At 45.7% G+C, this 17,689-nt stretch overlaps 1 protein-coding gene across 1 annotated transcript; it reads left to right on the top strand.

The window, feature by feature from the left end:
* Window positions 1-538: 538 nt before the first annotated feature.
* On the top strand, window positions 539-7,717 carry LOC306914290 (ubiquitin carboxyl-terminal hydrolase 9X-like; the record flags this gene model as incomplete). The annotated part of the gene is made up of 1 exon (XM_079491287.1): window positions 539-7,717. One exon carries the CDS (start codon window positions 539-541, stop codon window positions 7,715-7,717), a length of 7,179 nt encoding a protein of 2,392 aa, XP_079347413.1.
* Between the last annotated feature and the right edge of the window lie 9,972 nt (window positions 7,718-17,689).

Here is a 17,689-nt window from a genome sequence, read left to right on the forward strand (position 1 = left end):
TCAGCATACATGACCTCTAGCATCTCTATTGAGGTCAGCGGTGCCCAACATCATAATCTAGATGCTAGGCAGGAGTGGAAACATCCAATTCAACCCTAAATTCCCCCACGATCAAGTGGCAAATTCATGACATCGCACAAAAGCTCTAGTGACATATGGTCATACATCATGATGTAGATATATACTGTGACAGGTCACGCAGTTTGCGATTGTGACACACTCTCAACCCGGAGATCTCACAGGCTACGGTTTCGGGACCTTCCATGGTATAGTGTACAGGTGACACAGGAACAACACCCAAAGGGAATAATTTTGTCTTGCTTACGACAACCATAATTGCTCAAGGCTGGACTGTAGACCTTTAAGAGAGCGGGGAAGTCCTTTCAAATTCATTGTAGGCCTAGATCTCCAATTGATTTTGTTCCTCGCCCTCTTGTTCCTCGCTCTCTTGTTCGGACACTCTTTCCCATGCTCTGTGGTTGAGGCAGCAGTGATTTCTCTCATGGCTAGTATTGATAAGATCGGCCCTGTGGCGAGCATGACTCCGGTGGGGTCCAACGACAGCCAGGGCCAGCCCAATGTCCAGACGCAGCCTCTACTGACACAGAACCACCAGACCTCAGTTCCCAACTTGTCCATCAAGTCTCCAGGCAGCCCAGATGAGGATGGGGACTGGTTGGATGTGCCTGATCCACACTTCCCCCATGATGCCCTGGCCATGCTTGATGACACGATCAACAGTCCCAGCTGGAGGAATATAATACAAAAAAATGGAGAGCTGGAAGTCCTCCTGGACGCTGCTATAGATCTTACTAATAAACAACTGGACGTCAAAAGTGAGGCGTGCCAGAGGTTTTTCCGGGATGGTCTGACCATCTCCTTCACTAAGCTGCTGCTGACAGAAGAGGGTTCCAGAGCCAAAGGCAGTACCATTGATTGTATCAGCAACATTTACCGGTTGGTGGAGCTATGTGTGGCCAAGCTCTCTCAGGACTGTTTACCTCTACTGGAGCTTTTAGCCATGGCCACCAACCCCTACTGCAATTTCCACGTCAATAACAGATTTCGTGAACCTCGGCACGTCCTCACCGGGGGCCAGCTGCCTGTCGATGAGCTCTTCGCCCGCCCCCCCATACAAGAATACGAATACGGTTACCATACTGGAGAATATGGCTGTTTGGTCGACATAATAAACACGTTTGGCAAGTTTAAAGGGTTTCAAATGCTGCATGATCGCTTCATAAGTGGACAAGCACTGAGTGTCCAGATCATTGCTGCACTCATCAAGCCTTTTGGCCAGTGTTACCAGTTCCTCACATTGCACACAGTACAGACGTACTTCCTCCCAGTCATTAAGATGGTCCCCCAGTTTCTGGAGAACCTCACAGATGAGCAATTGAAGAAAGAGTCCAAGAATGAAGGCAAAAACAACACACTATCCATAATACTTGAGTCTCTGGAAAAAATGGCTTCACAAGTCCAGGGGGCACAGGAGGTGAAGAATTGCAGGTTACAAATTATTCTCAGGTTATTGAGAATTTCCTCTTTTAACAGCAAAATGAATGCACTAAATGAAGTAAACAAGGAGATTGCTAGTATAACCGACCCTCTTCACCATAACCCAAGAAAACGCATGGCGGATTGGATCCAACAGAAGCACATATTGTCCATCGTGCTGAGGGACAGCCTGCACCAGCCACAGTATGTTGAGAAACTGGAGAACATTCTTCGCTTTGTCATCAAACAGAAAACTCTTACCATGCAGGACCTTAACAACATCTGGGCTGCACAGGATGGCAAACATGAGGCAATTGTGAAGAATGTCCACAACCTCTTGGCAAAGGTGGCTTGGGATTTTGCTCCTCAGCAACTTGACCACCTCTTTGACTGCTTCAAGGCAAGCTGGACCAACGCCAGTAAAAAACAGCGTGAAAAACTACTGGAGCTAATACGGCTTCTAGCTGAGGACGATAAGGTTGGCACGATGGCCCACAAGGTCCTCAACCTGCTCTGGGACCTGGCACAAAGTGACCATGTGTCTGTAGACATCATGGACCAGGCTCTTAGTGCACACATCAAGATTCTGGAAAACAGCTTCTCACAGGACAGAGACATTCAAAAGATCCATTGGATAGATTGTTTCATACAGGAGTTGCGTACAAATGCCAAGTGGGCGATCCCTGCTCTCAAGCAGATCAGACAGCTCTGCAGCCTGTTTGTAAAAACGCCACTGAACTTTGGCCAAAGAAGAAGTCTCTTCTACCGTCATGACCTGATTAACCAAATTCAGCATAACCACTCTCTGGTAACCTTGGTGGCTACGGACCTCTCTGACTACATGGAGACGATGAGGCAGTTCTCCAAAGGGATACAGGTGGGGTTTGACCCTCAGACTGTGCAGGCCGGGAGCCGCTACAGCCATGTGCAGGAAGTACAGGAACGCCTAAACTTCCTGAGGTTCCTACTGAAGGATGGTCAGCTGTGTCTATGTGCCCAACAGGCCAAAAAGGTTTGGAAGTGTCTGGCTGAGAATGCAGTGTATCTCTGTGACCGTGAGACCTGCTTTAAATGGTTCTCTGAGCTGATGGGTGATAAGCTGGACCTTGATCCAGTCATCAACAAGGACTTCTTTGAGAACAACATTCTGCAGTTAGACCCATCTTTGCTGACAGAGAATGGCATGAAGTGCTTTGAGATGTTCTTCAAAGCTGTCAACTGCAGGGAGGGCAAGCTGGTGTCCAAATACATGATGAATGACCTGGAATTAATAGGTCTCGACTACCTCTGGAAGGTGGTAATTCAAGGATGTGATGAAATAGCCAGCCAAGCCATAGATTTGATGAACGAGATCTACACCAACCTTGGACCAAAACTACAAGTCAATCAGGTTAAAATCCACGAGGATTTCATTCAGTCATGTTTTGATCGCCTGGAGGAATCCTACGTCATCCTGGATGGGGACAAGGACAGAATCATCTGCATATGCCATCAGGCCATCCGCACGGTCCGAATTCTCACCGTGCTCAAGGAGTACATTGAGAAGTGTGACAGCAACTACCACGAGGAGAGGGCTATACTGCCCTTGTCCATGGCTTTCCGGGGGAAACCCATCATGCTGTCAATTTATTTCCAGAACTCACATTCTGAGCTTATTATCTCTTCTCACACCAACAACACCATGGGCTCGTTGCGCCGCCACATCACGCAGATCACGCAGATCAAAGCCAACTCTAAGATAGAGCTCTCCATTCAAAGAGAGGTGGTCAATCCAGATGATGACAGGAAGCTGATTGGAGAGTTAAATGTGGAGGATCAAACAATCACAGTCAAGATGACCCCGGAGAGCAGTGCCAACATGCCTTCCAGTCCACTACACTACAGTGATGGACCCAACCATGAAGCTGAGAACTGCCTTCCCGGTGTGATCATGTCCCGGCACCGGCACTACATCCATTTCTTGTGGCAGTTGGCCGACTTGGGCTGTAGACTCAACATGACTCCGCTCAGAGACGGAGCTCGGGTACTGATGAAGCTTATGCCCCCCAATAATAATACAGTGGAGGAACTGCGTACAGTGTGTATGGACCATTCCAACCTGGGTAAGAACAGCTCCACGCTGGACTCCTACTTCTTTGGTCCCTCACCCTCACAGGTGCTCTACCGCATTGAGATTCTGTATGGCTTGCTGATGCCAGCCAGTAGCTACACAATGGACGAGGAGACCAGGGACTTCCAGTATAATTTCCTGAAGAGTGATGGGTTACCCCTGGTGCTGAGCATGCTCACCAGGAAAAACTTCCTGCCATCTGCAGACATGGAGACCAGGCGCGAGGCCTACCTCAACGTGCTGAAGATCACCAAGCTGCTTCTCATCGCCGTTGGCTCAGGTCAATGTTATGCCATGGCTCAGGCCTGTCGACTCAGTCGTGAGGGCAACTGCAACTTCCCTGCCTCACAGATTAACATAGCCACTTATCACCAGGCTTTGCAGGTCGAGGTTGTCCTGCAGAACATCGCCAGCCCTGCCTTGAGAAATGTATTCATCCGCCTAGCCCAGCAGATCTCTGACGAGTACTTCTTCCATGCATCTAGTTACATCCCAGACATCTGTGCTATGTGGGCGGCTCTACAGAAGATAGTGTGGGCATCAGGTTGTGGTACAGTAAAACTTGTTTTCAGCTCTAATGAAGAAATCAGCCAGATCTATAAGATGAATGCAGCTAAGCATCCAGATGGGGAGGATGAGCAGGTGTGCCGTGAGGCTCTGGAGGTGATGACTTTGTGTTTCGCCCTCATACCCACGGCTCTGGACAGACTTATCAAAGAAGAGGTCTGGCGGACCTTCATCATAGACCTGCTGCTGTACTGCCACAGCAAATCTGTGCGTCAGACAGCCCAAGAACAGTTCTTCCTCATGGTCACCAGGTGTTGTATGGACCCTCAATCTCTCCCGTTCTTCATTGATCTCCTCTTCACCATGCCCAAGGACCATACCAAGTATGCAGAGGACCACTTCACCTTGCTCCGACACATGCTGAAGTACGCCTTCAACCACAAAATCAACTTGCCTAATGTAGAGGTTCGGCTCAACGTCGAGATCAACTGGCTCATAGGACTCCGGGATAAAGTGAAGAGGACAGGGGAGACGGGTGTTGAGGACACCATTGTGGAGGGCCATATCGGTGTCACCACTGAGCTGCTGGCCTTCCAGACCCCAGAGAAGAAGTATTACATCGGCTGTGAGAAGGGAGGAATTGACCTTATCAAGAAGCTGATAGATGACTTCATTTTCCCGGCATCTAGCATGAAGAGTAGTGGGGAGTTCCCTACTGAGCAGGAGGTGATACCGGTGTGCAGCAGCCCTGCCTCTATCAATGCCGGATTCGAACTGCTGGTGGCCCTGGCCGTACACTGCATCCCTAACCTCAAGCAGATCGTTGACACCCTCACAGACATGTACTACAAAAGCTGCCCAACAAAAGCTGCCGAACCAATTCGTATTGGTTGGGAGTACTTGCCTGCAGTGGGGCTGCGGCCCAGCAAGGGCTTTGTAGGTCTGAAGAACGCGGGAGCTACATGCTACATGAACTCGGTCATCCAGCAGCTGTACATGATCCCTGCCATTCGTAATGGCATCCTGTCCATCGAGATCATGCCCTCTGGCAAGTCAGGGGACAGAATGGAGTACAACATTGGTGTGCTGCACGAACTACAGGTCATCTTTGGCCACCTGGCTGCCTCTAGGATGCAGTACTACACCCCAAAAGGATTCTGGAATCAGTTCAAGTTATGGGGTGAGCCAATGAATCTGAGGGAGCAGCACGATGCCCTGGAGTTCTTCAACTCTCTGGTGGACAGTCTGGACGAAGCTCTGAAAGCCCTTGGCCACCCCACTATGCTCAGGAAGGTGCTGGGCGGCTCCTTTGCTGACCAGAAGATCTGTCAAGGTTGCCCCCACAGGTATGAGTGTGAAGAGTCATTCACTACTCTGAACGTAGACATCAGAAACCATCGGAACCTGCTGGACTCTATGGAGCAATATGTTAAAGGAGACTTGCTGGAGGGAGCCAACGCTTACTACTGTGAGAAGTGCAACAAGAAGGTGGACACAGTGAAGCGTCTGCTGATCAAGAAGCTTCCACCTTTGCTAGTCATTCAGCTCAAGCGATTCGACTACGACTGGGAGCATGAGTGCGCCATCAAGTTCAATGACTACTTTGAGTTCCCACGTGAGCTTGACATGGCACCATACACAGTGGCCGGTGTGGCCAGGTTGGAGGGTGACAACATACATCCAGAGAATCATGTGATTCAGCAGAATGAGCCATCAGAGCTTACGTCGCCCAGTAGTACCAAATACCGACTGGTGGGTGTGCTGGTGCACTCGGGCCAAGCCAGCGGTGGCCACTACTACTCATACATCATCCAGCGCAACAGTGGTGGTGACGGTGAACGCAACCGCTGGTATAAGTTTGATGATGGTGACGTGACGGAGTGCAATATGGATAATGAGGAGATGAAGAACCAGTGCTTTGGTGGCCAGTACATGGATGAGATGTTTGGCGGCCAGTACACGGATGTGTTTGACAGCCAGTACAGCGACATGTTCGACCACATGATGAAGCCCTTGTGGAATGCTTACATCCTATTCTATGAGCGCATTGACTCGCTGGACATCGAGATGATCAAGCACATTAAGAAGCTGACCATCTCCAGCAAGTTGCAACAAGTGAAGATGCCCAGCTCCCTCGAGTGCAGCGTGCGCACGCAGAACATAAAGTTCATGCAGAACCGATTGCAATATAGCCTGGAATATTTCCAGTTCATTAAGAATCTCCTGATCTGTAACAATGTCTATTTAAAACCTGGACAAGGACAGGAGGACTGTCTTATAGCAGAGGAGATAGCCATGACAAGTGTTCAGCTGGCTGATAGGTTCCTCTTCAACACAGGCTTTCACACCAGTAAAGTAGTGCGTGGTCCTGCCAGTGAATGGTATGAAGCCCTCTCCAACCTGCTGAAACACAGTAAAAATGCACGCGATTGGTTTGCACGCAACGTCCTGTTTCTCCATAGCAACCGCTTTTCCGAGTACCTGCTGGAGTGCCCTAATGCTGAGGTCCGGAAAGTATTTGCGGACCTCATCGTCTTCATCGCGCACTCCTCCCCGAACGATGGCCCCTGTCCATTCCCCATTGCCTCCCCCGGACCCTTGGCTCAGGCCTGCGATAAGCTAAGCATGAGTGACCACCTGTTGACAGCTGTGCTCAACCTGCTTAGGGAAGACGTGTCAGAACACTGCCATCGCCTGCAGCAGTACTTTGGTTTCTTTGTTACTTATGCCAATCTGGGCCGGGAAGAAAAGAAGCAGCTTTTAAAGCTGAAGGTTCCCACCACGTTCATGTGGGTGGCTTTAGGCAAGGGAAATTATCCTCCCATTAAGAACCAGGATGGCAAGCTGGACAATCTCTACACTGTGGTCTCCCGGCTGGTGCGCTGCTGTGATGTTTCACCCAAGCAGTCCTCCAACAGCGGGAACTGCCCTCTTCCTAATCCATACGTTGATGTCGTGTTGATGACTATTCAGCAGCCGGTGGCAGAGGAACTGTTTGCAAATACCAGATATGTCAAGAAGATCATTGAGAACTGCAATAACCCTGAGTCAGTCAGTGAGACAGTTCATCTGCTGTGCTTCTGCTGCTGGGAGAACAAACAGTTCTCCAGCACCCTTCTCAACGAGCTGCTCTTGCGGGTTGCAGACTGCACCACTGAGCAGAGGTATCCAACTTACCAGCACCTGCTGGAACAGATCCTGCTCATAAAGGACTCCCTGCAGACATTCAGGGTTGAGTATGTGATCAATGATAACAAAGAAGGGCTTTTCGAAATCATCGAGCACTACCAAGAACTAAAACAGGCTTTACGGTGCATCAGGTGTATGGTGTATCTCTTCCAAAACCTTCCTGTGGCCCTCCAGATCCTACAGAGTAACAGTGACCTGAAAGACAGATGGATTTCAGTGGTGAAGCAGCTAGAGGATAAGAGGCAAAGCAACCTTTGCCTCTCCAACGCTTACTTCCAGGAGAATTGGACATGGACATTGGACGTGGCTCGCACGCTCTGTCCTGAGATGATAACCAATAATAACCACCATCAGGATGGGATCACGGAAGGACGCCTCCCTCTACATACCTTATGCCTTATGCCCAACACATGAACATCCCCTAGAGGTGCAATGGCCCTGCCACTGTTCAAGTGCCAGGCTGTAATCAGACGCCAGGCCCTGGCCCCACTCCTATTCCATGGTAGCCTGGATCCAGCCCGTTGAGACCGCATCGCTTGCTTCACACAGGACGCAGCTTCAGTCTGATAATCAGGCTTACGAGCACAAGAGAACAACTGGGAAAAGAACAAATGAGAACAAGACGTGGTCTAATAACGCTGTGGCTCCCACATGGCTAGTCTATGCCATCAGTCATCTATGACGTATGTATAACGTATGCCTGCATATTTGGGCAAGATTTCAGCCCTACATTACAAAATTAAAGTAAAAAAAATCACACTTGTGTGAAGTGAGTGGTGCCTTTTATTATGATGATGATGTCTGATGATGATGTAGTGGCCAACATGAAGTCATAGTAATTTATTTTGCAACTGGCTTGAATGGGAATTGGGGACGGAATAATATTGCATATAGACACACAAACACACAAAGTCACAAGTTGGAGCGGTTAGCACTGCTCAAAAAAGAAAAATAATCACACCCGTTTGAAGTGAGAGGCGCTCTTATCATCATACATCATCATATAGCATCACACCGTCTTCACTTTTCAGCCAATCAAATCAGCTCAAGTCTGTGCTCAGCCAATCAAATCATTGCTATTATTCACACAAACACACAAAACTGGGCCCCTCAAAAGAGAAACACCGTCCTACAGTATGTGAAAAGAAACATGTGGAAGTGCTTCCTTAACCTACTGGTAGCCTACACACCCTGGACCCCTCAGACACATAGACAGACCCATTTGACACGGAATTAAATACACTGTTAAAATCGTAACCAGATCTGATGATGCTGATGCCTTTATCTACATGATGGAAATGTGTACATAACATAGTATGTTAATGTCTCTACTATAACTGTTCAAAATTCTCTGGTCCATTACTGTCTTGTTTGCTGCTGCGAGATCTGATGAAAAACACAAAATTAATACCATAATAATTATTTAAAAAAAGAGAAATCGTATCATACCCGTGTGGAATGAGGGGCGCTCTTGTCATTGTACATCAATTTATGTTAGTGGACATTTGACATTGCTACATAAGGTAGCCTACATAAGGTGTTCCCTTATTGGCCAAGCTGCACTCCCACCAACATGTGATTGGTTAGCCGATTTGCTCGTTTACATATGATGTAAGTTTTCCCTTCAATGTCAATGGCGTTTAATGTTTTGATGTTTAATTTACGTCATATTTAGCGGAATTATCAGCTCTTATCATCATCATGGATCGTATCATACTGGCCAATCAGAATGCCTGTTGTATGTGACTGGTTAGCTGATTTTCTCATTTACATATGACGTAAAATTTCCCTTCAATGTCAATGGCGTTTAATGTTTTGATGTTTAATTTACGTCATATTTAGAGGAATTCTGACTTAATTTCTCCGTTTATTGTCAATGGCAAATATTGAGACGTGGGGACAAAAGCTGTTTATAGAAGTGGCCAACGCCCCTTAAAAAGAGAACCCGTAAGTTAAAAAAACAAAGTGTGTATATATATATATATATATATATATATATATATATATATATGCCAGTATCCCAGTCCAAAGAATGCCTGTTGGAATGTGGCCGTTTCGCACAACCTTTTGATGCTTGGCTCAATGACATGATTGATCGTTCCTTGAATTGATTTGTGGAATACGTTAACAGTACAGCAAGTACAATTTTACAAGCAATGCTAAAACACAATCCTATGATCCTATGTAGTCTTCAGAGTTGTCGGGTGAACTGCCCTGAATGCTGGCTGCATCTTGAGTCTTTAACAGGGAGCGAAACCTTCACTGCTGTGTCTGATTGTTGCATGATTGTTGCATGCATCTGTACAATATTGTTGATGTAGCCTATAATCCATTACAGCCTATGTATACTCCTGTAGGTACTGTACATGCAGTGGTTGTGGGTATACAGTAGATGTCTCTCTGTAGGGCTGAGGTGCTCCCTTCTGGCCAGATCTGTTTTACAAGTTTCAACGGAGGTCTATATGAATGTGGATAACAGAGATGTGGTCTGATCGGTGCCACGGTGCACGGTACAATAGAAGTCAATGGGGTCGGATCCCGAGCACTGGTTGGATTGAGCTGAAACCTTGCCCGAATTTGGAGTCATACATCATAGATACACTACGTCATAGATACACTATGTCATAGATACGTCATACATCATTGATACGTCATAAGACAGATACGCACTGGGCTTTTTAAAGACACGGGCCACTCTGCAGTGAAACAATACACACTAAGCAGTATAAATTAAAGATTTATAAGACAGCCGACCAGCTGACCAGTGCTGAAGTATCGATGAATTCCGATCAGGCCCCTCCTTACCCCCCTCCCTATCCGGTCCCAGGACCAACAGCTCCAGCCTACCCGGTCCCAGGACCAACCGCTCCAGTTTACCCAGCCCAGAGTTACCCTACAATGGGGCCTCCCCAAGGCTTCCCTGTGAACATGGAACAGCCAAAGCCAGCCTACCCTAACTACCAGTACCAGGCTAGTCCCGTGGGCCCCTATCAACCACAGTTTGGCTGGCAGGGGGGCCCACCCCCCGGCTCTATGTATAGTGGGGCTCAAATATATGTGGTGGACAAAAAGAGAGACAATACAGGCTGGCTCACTGCGTGTTTGACAGCCCTGTGTTGCTGCTGCATGTTGGACGGGATATGGTAAATGGTAAATGGTGCATTTATATAGCGCCTTTATCCAAGGCGCTTTACATAGATTGTGCATTACATTCACCCATTCACACACACATTCATACACCGATTGCGGCGGAAGCCATGCAAGGTACCAACCAGCACATCGGGAGCAATTTGGGGTTCAGTGTCTTGCCCAAGGACACTTCGACATGTAGACAGGAGGAGCCGGGATTCGAACCGCCGACCCATGGATCATTGGACGACCTGCTCTACCTCCTGAGCCACAGTCGCCCCTGATAACATAATGTCCCACACCCGCCCACCAACTGTTTCTCCTATACCACCACCTCTGCCCCGAGATACCTGAGATACTTATTTGGGTTGCGAAATGTGGATTTACTCCATTCCCACCCCAATAGCACAGTAAGGGCGAGATCCATTTGACCCGACCGCCCGGTCGGTCAGTAGTCCGACGCGGCGGTCGGTAAGTCCGACGGTCGGACAACTGGGCGGTCGGGTGAAATGGATTTCGCCCTCCCTCCAATAGCACTTACAGACTCGTTTTGACATTTTTTGAGGGGCGCTAGCCCCTCCTATGTCCAGCTATGTCCAAACATTGAATGCCATTGATAATCTTATGATTGATAAGAACGCCCCTCGTTTTCTTTTTCCACCCCATGTTTTTCTTTTTTTTTAAATATCAAACTTTATAATGGAAGTCAATGGGTTTTCATTCTGCCCGAAATCCTGCAGAGAGCCTACATCATGACGGATGTCATAGACTGAAGTTAGAGATCCACATTGGAGCTATGCCAGTATTGTTTTTTATTTATATTTATATTTGTATTGTTGTATTTTTGTTAACTGTCTTTTTGAGTGGTGTAAACCACTCCTACAACTGGCTTTGTTAGTTTACGTGTCTGTTCGTACCAAAAAATGAGAATGGTTGCCCAGTTCACACGGGTGTGATTTAATTATGTCAGACATTACGTCAGACCACAGCTGATCAGTCTATATAAGACCTTACACCACTCAGTTCACACGGGTGTGATTTTTTATTTATATTTATATTTGTATTGTTGAATTTTTGTTAACTGTCTTTTTGATGATTATCCATTTGTTTCTGTAATTTGTGGAAGCACTCTTTTACACCTGTAAGCGTTTGGTGACAATGAACGCTTACAGGTGCTCTCTATACTGCTCTACATACAGTCAATCTTGACAGTACTGTATGTAGAGCTGGGGAGTAGGATCCTGGGAACATGAGACCATTTGTCATGCTTTCGTTATGCTCCCATTATGTGTCATAAATATGGAGAACATAGGACCCAGGGTTACTGCCAATGTTTTGTGTCCTAAAAATGTGTACCAAATATTCTGTAGTCTATACAGAAGTTGACTGGCTGCAGATTCATTAGAAATGTATGTGTTTGTTCTGCAATTTCATATTTTAATTAATTATTTTCACATGTGTTATTATTAATTCATGTATTTCACAATTTGATGTGTTGATTTTATTGAACAAAGTCAGAAGAATAATCTTATCCCCATATAATCTACTTGTCAGCCCATAGAGCCCCATTGTGAACCCGGACATGTTGAGTACACCAAGGTTTTATGTTGAGTATGGGTCCCCAGCAGGTAGAAACTGCCGGATGCTAACTTGCATATGTTGAGCAATTTTCATAATTGGCACATGTGACCATACCATTAACAACCTATAGAAGGCAAAAAATTCAAAATGTCATGTCAATCTAGGGGGTTTTCATGCTGAATCCATTCCAAGCATTATGCTGCATTCACATGGAATCAGGCAAGCGGTAAACGGCAAATGGCAAAACCTGCTGGACGTCCTGGACGTCCTGTTCTGTTTACCGTCCTGCTCCCGTCCACTAAAATGACTTCCGGTTTGCCGTCTACCGCTTGCCTGATCTCATGTGAATGCAGCATTAGTTTTGCAACAAAAAAAAAACACTCCTTGGGCTAATAACGGCTATAGCCACTTGCCCAAATGTGCTGACATCATCACATTTGTGATGGCGGCTATGGCTGTTTTTAGCCCAAGGAGTGTTTTTGTGCAAAACAGCAAAACTAATGCTTGGGGATTCAGTATCATGAAAACCCCCTAGTTTGACACATCACATCTAACTATAAATGCACCAAGTCTCTGTGGGTATGTGTGTACGTCTGTAATCCACGTAACCCGAGAACCGTTAGCCACACCGACTTCAAATTCGTCACACGTGTTCCACACCACCACAGGTAGTGCAGTGCCCTGGAATGGGCCCCTGCCCAGGGTCCATATATGGAGCTGGCCTGACCTCACAACACTCCATATTTGGTCATGCCTGACACAGAACTCCATAAGCTGGCGTGTTCTGACATACCAACACTCCATATTTGGGCATGGCGGACACAGAACTCCATATATAGGAGGATATATATATATAAAGGGACACAGAGAGACACATACAGATATCTGACATCATGACGTCGGGCATAAAAGGGACACAGACACAGATAATATCTAGGTGGGGCATGCATTTTCTTTTAAAACATTTTTTTGGGGGGAAGACATGCAGTAAAGGCCGTCGGGATCGGGAGTCGAACCCGCGGCACACTGCCAGACTGGATTACCAGCCAAGGTGCCTGGACCACTGAGCCATGGCCCAGGGGGCATGCATTTTCAACTTGCATCATTCCAAGTAGGCCAGTGCCCAACGGGCACCGCTGTAGTAGAGGCCCCACGGGCACCTCTCTAGAGCTACTTAAAGCATGATGAAATTTAGATTTCATTCGCCTCGAGGTTAATGACATGGTCACATATTATGCCAATTATGAAAATTGCTCAATTTATGCAAGTTAGCATCTGGCAGTTTCTACATGCTGCATGGGGACCCATACTCAACATGTCTAACACAAAACCTTGGTGTACTCAGTACTCAACATGCTTGGGTTCACATTCTCGCAAGTGGACTACTGCTCTTATGGACAGAATCGACTCTCTCTGTGTACTAGCACACTGCAGCCAGCAGAGGGCAATAGCCTGTAACACAATCTCTTCCGCTGTTTAATCTTTTGACAACAACAAAAAAGGAAGGGGAAAAACTAACATGAGCTGAACGAGGGTCGAGGGAGAAGGCGAACTCTTTACATTTCAGTGGCATATGTATGTATGTATTATTAGCATTATAAGTAGCTTTGTTCAGTGATTAATCTGTTAAAATCAACACTCCCTTGATTAGGTAAAGTTTTAAAGGTTCGTTGATTCTCTGTGCGTCTGTGTGGGTGCGGCACCGTGGCAGTTATTAATATTATAATATTAATCACCCTCTCTCCCATTATATATAGTGCCATCACATTAGCAACCCGGGCATTATTACTATAGCACCTACATTGTTACAGCTAGTACAATTTGTAAACTGCCAACGTATGCTCTCAAGGGAGGCTCTTCTTTGGCCACAAACAATGACATGAAGCCATGTGATGTGACACTACTATATGCCACAGGTGAGAGTTTGTAAATTGTGTGTCCATAAATTATAATATCCGCAGCCCGCAGTGTATTGGTCGTTGTAAGAAACAGGCCACACAACAGGAATATTTCTAGTGGAAAAGGTTTGTTTTACACGGAATTTCATCCTTTGAACAGCACAGTGAAGGACGTCCCTGGAAATAAAAACGTCTGGGTTTCCGAGGCTATAACCTTTACCTACCTGTCCTGCTGCTGCTCGCCCTTGGCCTGCCGCAAGAGATGATGACTGAGACAGGTGAGGCCGTGTGTGGCGTACGTGTGTGCACTGTGTCAGGGCCATAGGTCAGGGCTGCCAACTGCAGGTGTCTTCTGCATTTCAACCACAAGTCCTGCAGGACTCCTGTATTGTCATTTATCCTGCAGTTCTCCTGGATTTGGTGGTATATCAAACCCCCAAGATTCACCAGAACACAGGAACTTACCTCTACTAAAGTTTCTGGGGGAGAGCCCCCGGGCAGTGCATGCAATCATACAGAGATGTTATAATGAATTAATTTAAGATGGGTCATACATTGCCCAGGAAATGAGTTTCTATAGGCCTACTTTTTTGCATTTTAATGGCTGAAACTACCCATCATTTCCCAAATACTAGTAGAGCAAGCCCTATAAAAGTATCAAACTCAAAATTCACCTGTTAAAAAGTTTCTGGGGGAGGACCCAGACTCCTGCTTGGGTCTATAGCCTACTATATCTAACCACTGGTCTAACCACTGTTTGCCTGAGTGGTTCTCAACCAGTGGCTTGGGGACCACAGTGGTCCTTGAGGGGGTTCCATCTCTCCTATGGTACCACATTCAGCATGGTTTGCCTGAAATAGCCAAATGCAACTTTAACAGTATGTTGAAATGTCAAGTGCAGCTTGACTTGGGTACGCTGTACGCTTGATGTCTTGACTCTTGATGGTCTTTGATTGTCATTTGTTAGCTAATAAAAAATGTCAAATGTATTATGCTCTTTGAGAAGCACAGTTTTAAAAACAGTTATAGCCAGTCAAAATTGAGTTCAGCGCACGCAGACACACAAACACACACACACACACACACACACACACACACACACACACACACACACACACACACATACACACACGCACACACACACATGCACACGCACAATGTGCAGATGCAAAGGACCACCCTCAGGGAGCGCTAACCACAAAAAAAGCAATTCTCAGGACCCTGCCTTGGACCAGGCCTTTGGGGGACTGAGAGTGTGCTTGTTTCTCTGTATGCGTACACTTTGCATGTTTGCACAAGTGTGTGGGAATGAATGCATGCATGCAAGTATATGAGCCAGTATGTACAGTACATAACGTGGGTTATCATTTATATGCCTCGGTAGACTGTGAGGCTCTCAAAAGGTCTGATGGTAAAAGCAAAGCAAAGCAAAGTTACTATATTTACCCAGGGTAACTGGACTAAGCATCAGATACTTGTTTACAGCCAGGCCCTGCTCATAGAACATTTCATGGTAGTAGTTCAATGCCTTGCTCAAGGGCACTTCAGCGGTGGTAATTTTAACGTGCCGGTCCGGGGATACGAACTGGCGACCTTCCGGTATCAAGACCGCTCCGCAAACCGTTCGGCCACCGCTGCCACTATGGTGGTTAAATGAGTATGGAGGGACGTGCCGTATCAGTAACCCGTGGTGTAAAGTACATTTACTCAAGTACTATACTTAAGTATACTTTTGAGGTATTTGTCCTTTACTTGAGTATTTCCAATTGCCAATACTTTTTTACTTCTACTCCACTATACATCTCAGAGCCAAAATGTATACTTTTTCTCCACTACAATTATTTGAAAACTTTAGTGGAGATTTTAATTTATATTAGAAAACATCCAGTACATTAACCACTTCAGCCCTATACATTTATATTAGAAAACATACAGTACATTAACCACTTCAGCCCTATACATTTATATTAGAAAACATCCAGTACATTAACCACTTCAGCCCTATACATTTCAACATACAGTACATGAACCACTTCAGCCCTATACATTTATATTAGAAAACATACAGTACATGAACCACTTCAGCCCTATACATTTATATTAGAAAACATACAGTACATTAACCACTTCAGCCCTATACATTTATATTAGAAAACATACAGTACATGAACCACTTCAGCCCTATACATTTATATTAGAAAACATCCAGTACATTAACCACTTCAGCCCTATACATTTCAACATACAGTACATTAACCACTTCAGCCCTATACATTTATATTAGAAAACATCCAGTACATTAACCACTTCAGCCCTATACATTTATATTAGAAAACATACAGTACATGAACCACTTCAGCCCTATACATTTATATTAGAAAACATCCAGTACATTAACCACTTCAGCCCTATACATTTATATTAGAAAACATCCAGTACATTAACCACTTCAGCCCTATACATTTATATTAGAAAACATCCAGTACATTAACCACTTCAGCCCTATACATTTATATTAGAAAACATACAGTACATTAATAACCACTTCAGCCCTATACATTTATATTAGAAAACATCCAGTACATTAACCACTTCAGCCCTATACATTTATATTAGAAAACATACAGTACATGAACCACTTCAGCCCTATACATTTATATTAGAAAACATACAGTACATGAACCACTTCAGCCCTATACATTTCAACATACAGTACATTAACCACTTCAGCCCTATACATTTACATTAGAAAACATACAGTACATGAACCACTTCAGCCCTATACATTTATATTAGAAAACATACAGTACATGAACCACTTCAGCCCTATACATTTATATTAGAAAACATACAGTACATTAACCACTTCAGCCCTATACATTTATATTAGAAAACATACAGTACATGAACCACTTCAGCCCTATACATTTATATTAGAAAACATACAGTACATGAACCACTTCAGCCCTATACATTTATATTAGAAAACATACAGTACATTAACCACTTCAGCCCTATACATTTATATTAGAAAACATACAGTACATTAACCACTTCAGCCCTATACATTTCAACATACAGTACATTAACCACTTCAGCCCTATACATTTCAACATACAGTACATTAACCACTTCAGCCCTATACATTTCGGCCATTTGAAAATGGCAGATCAACAAGTTCACAATGTGTCGCGATGCTACGCCGTGGCCGCGCAATGGCCGCAACCCCGACCGGTTTTGCCGACTTGCTAACGGGGGACCATTTTAAAACAAAGGCGGCTTGCTGTGGTTGGTGTGATTTTGGACACGTTGGCTACAACAGAAATGTGCATGCACAGGGTGAGGGACTACCGATGAGGGGCTACCGATGAGGGGCTACCGATGAGGGACTACCGATGAGGGGCTACCGATGAGGGGCTACCGATGAGGGGCTACCGATGTCCGAGGTGTGGTAGAAAGTCTGGTGACGCCAGTTACTAGTTACTGGTTACTGCCAATGTAGGCAATCTTTTGTTGTTTTTCTTGTTTTTTCACCCCAGTATTTCAGAAGCTAGACTGGGAAAGATCTCAATTGACTGGGCCTGCGCCCAAGTGGCCCGATGGACGCTACGCTTCTGCTTCACATACTGGTGGTAACCTCCAGAGGACCCAAGGTAGGCGATATAGGGCAGGGGTTCTCAACCCGTGGGTCGCAACCCCTCGGGGAGTCGCCAAATTATTTTGGGGGATCCCCAGATTATATTTTTAATTGAATGTCTGGAAAATGGAAATTGAGAGT

This window comes from Electrona antarctica (assembly GCF_951216825.1).
Source record: "Electrona antarctica genome assembly, chromosome: 21".
NCBI lineage: Eukaryota > Metazoa > Chordata > Actinopteri > Myctophiformes > Myctophidae > Electrona > Electrona antarctica.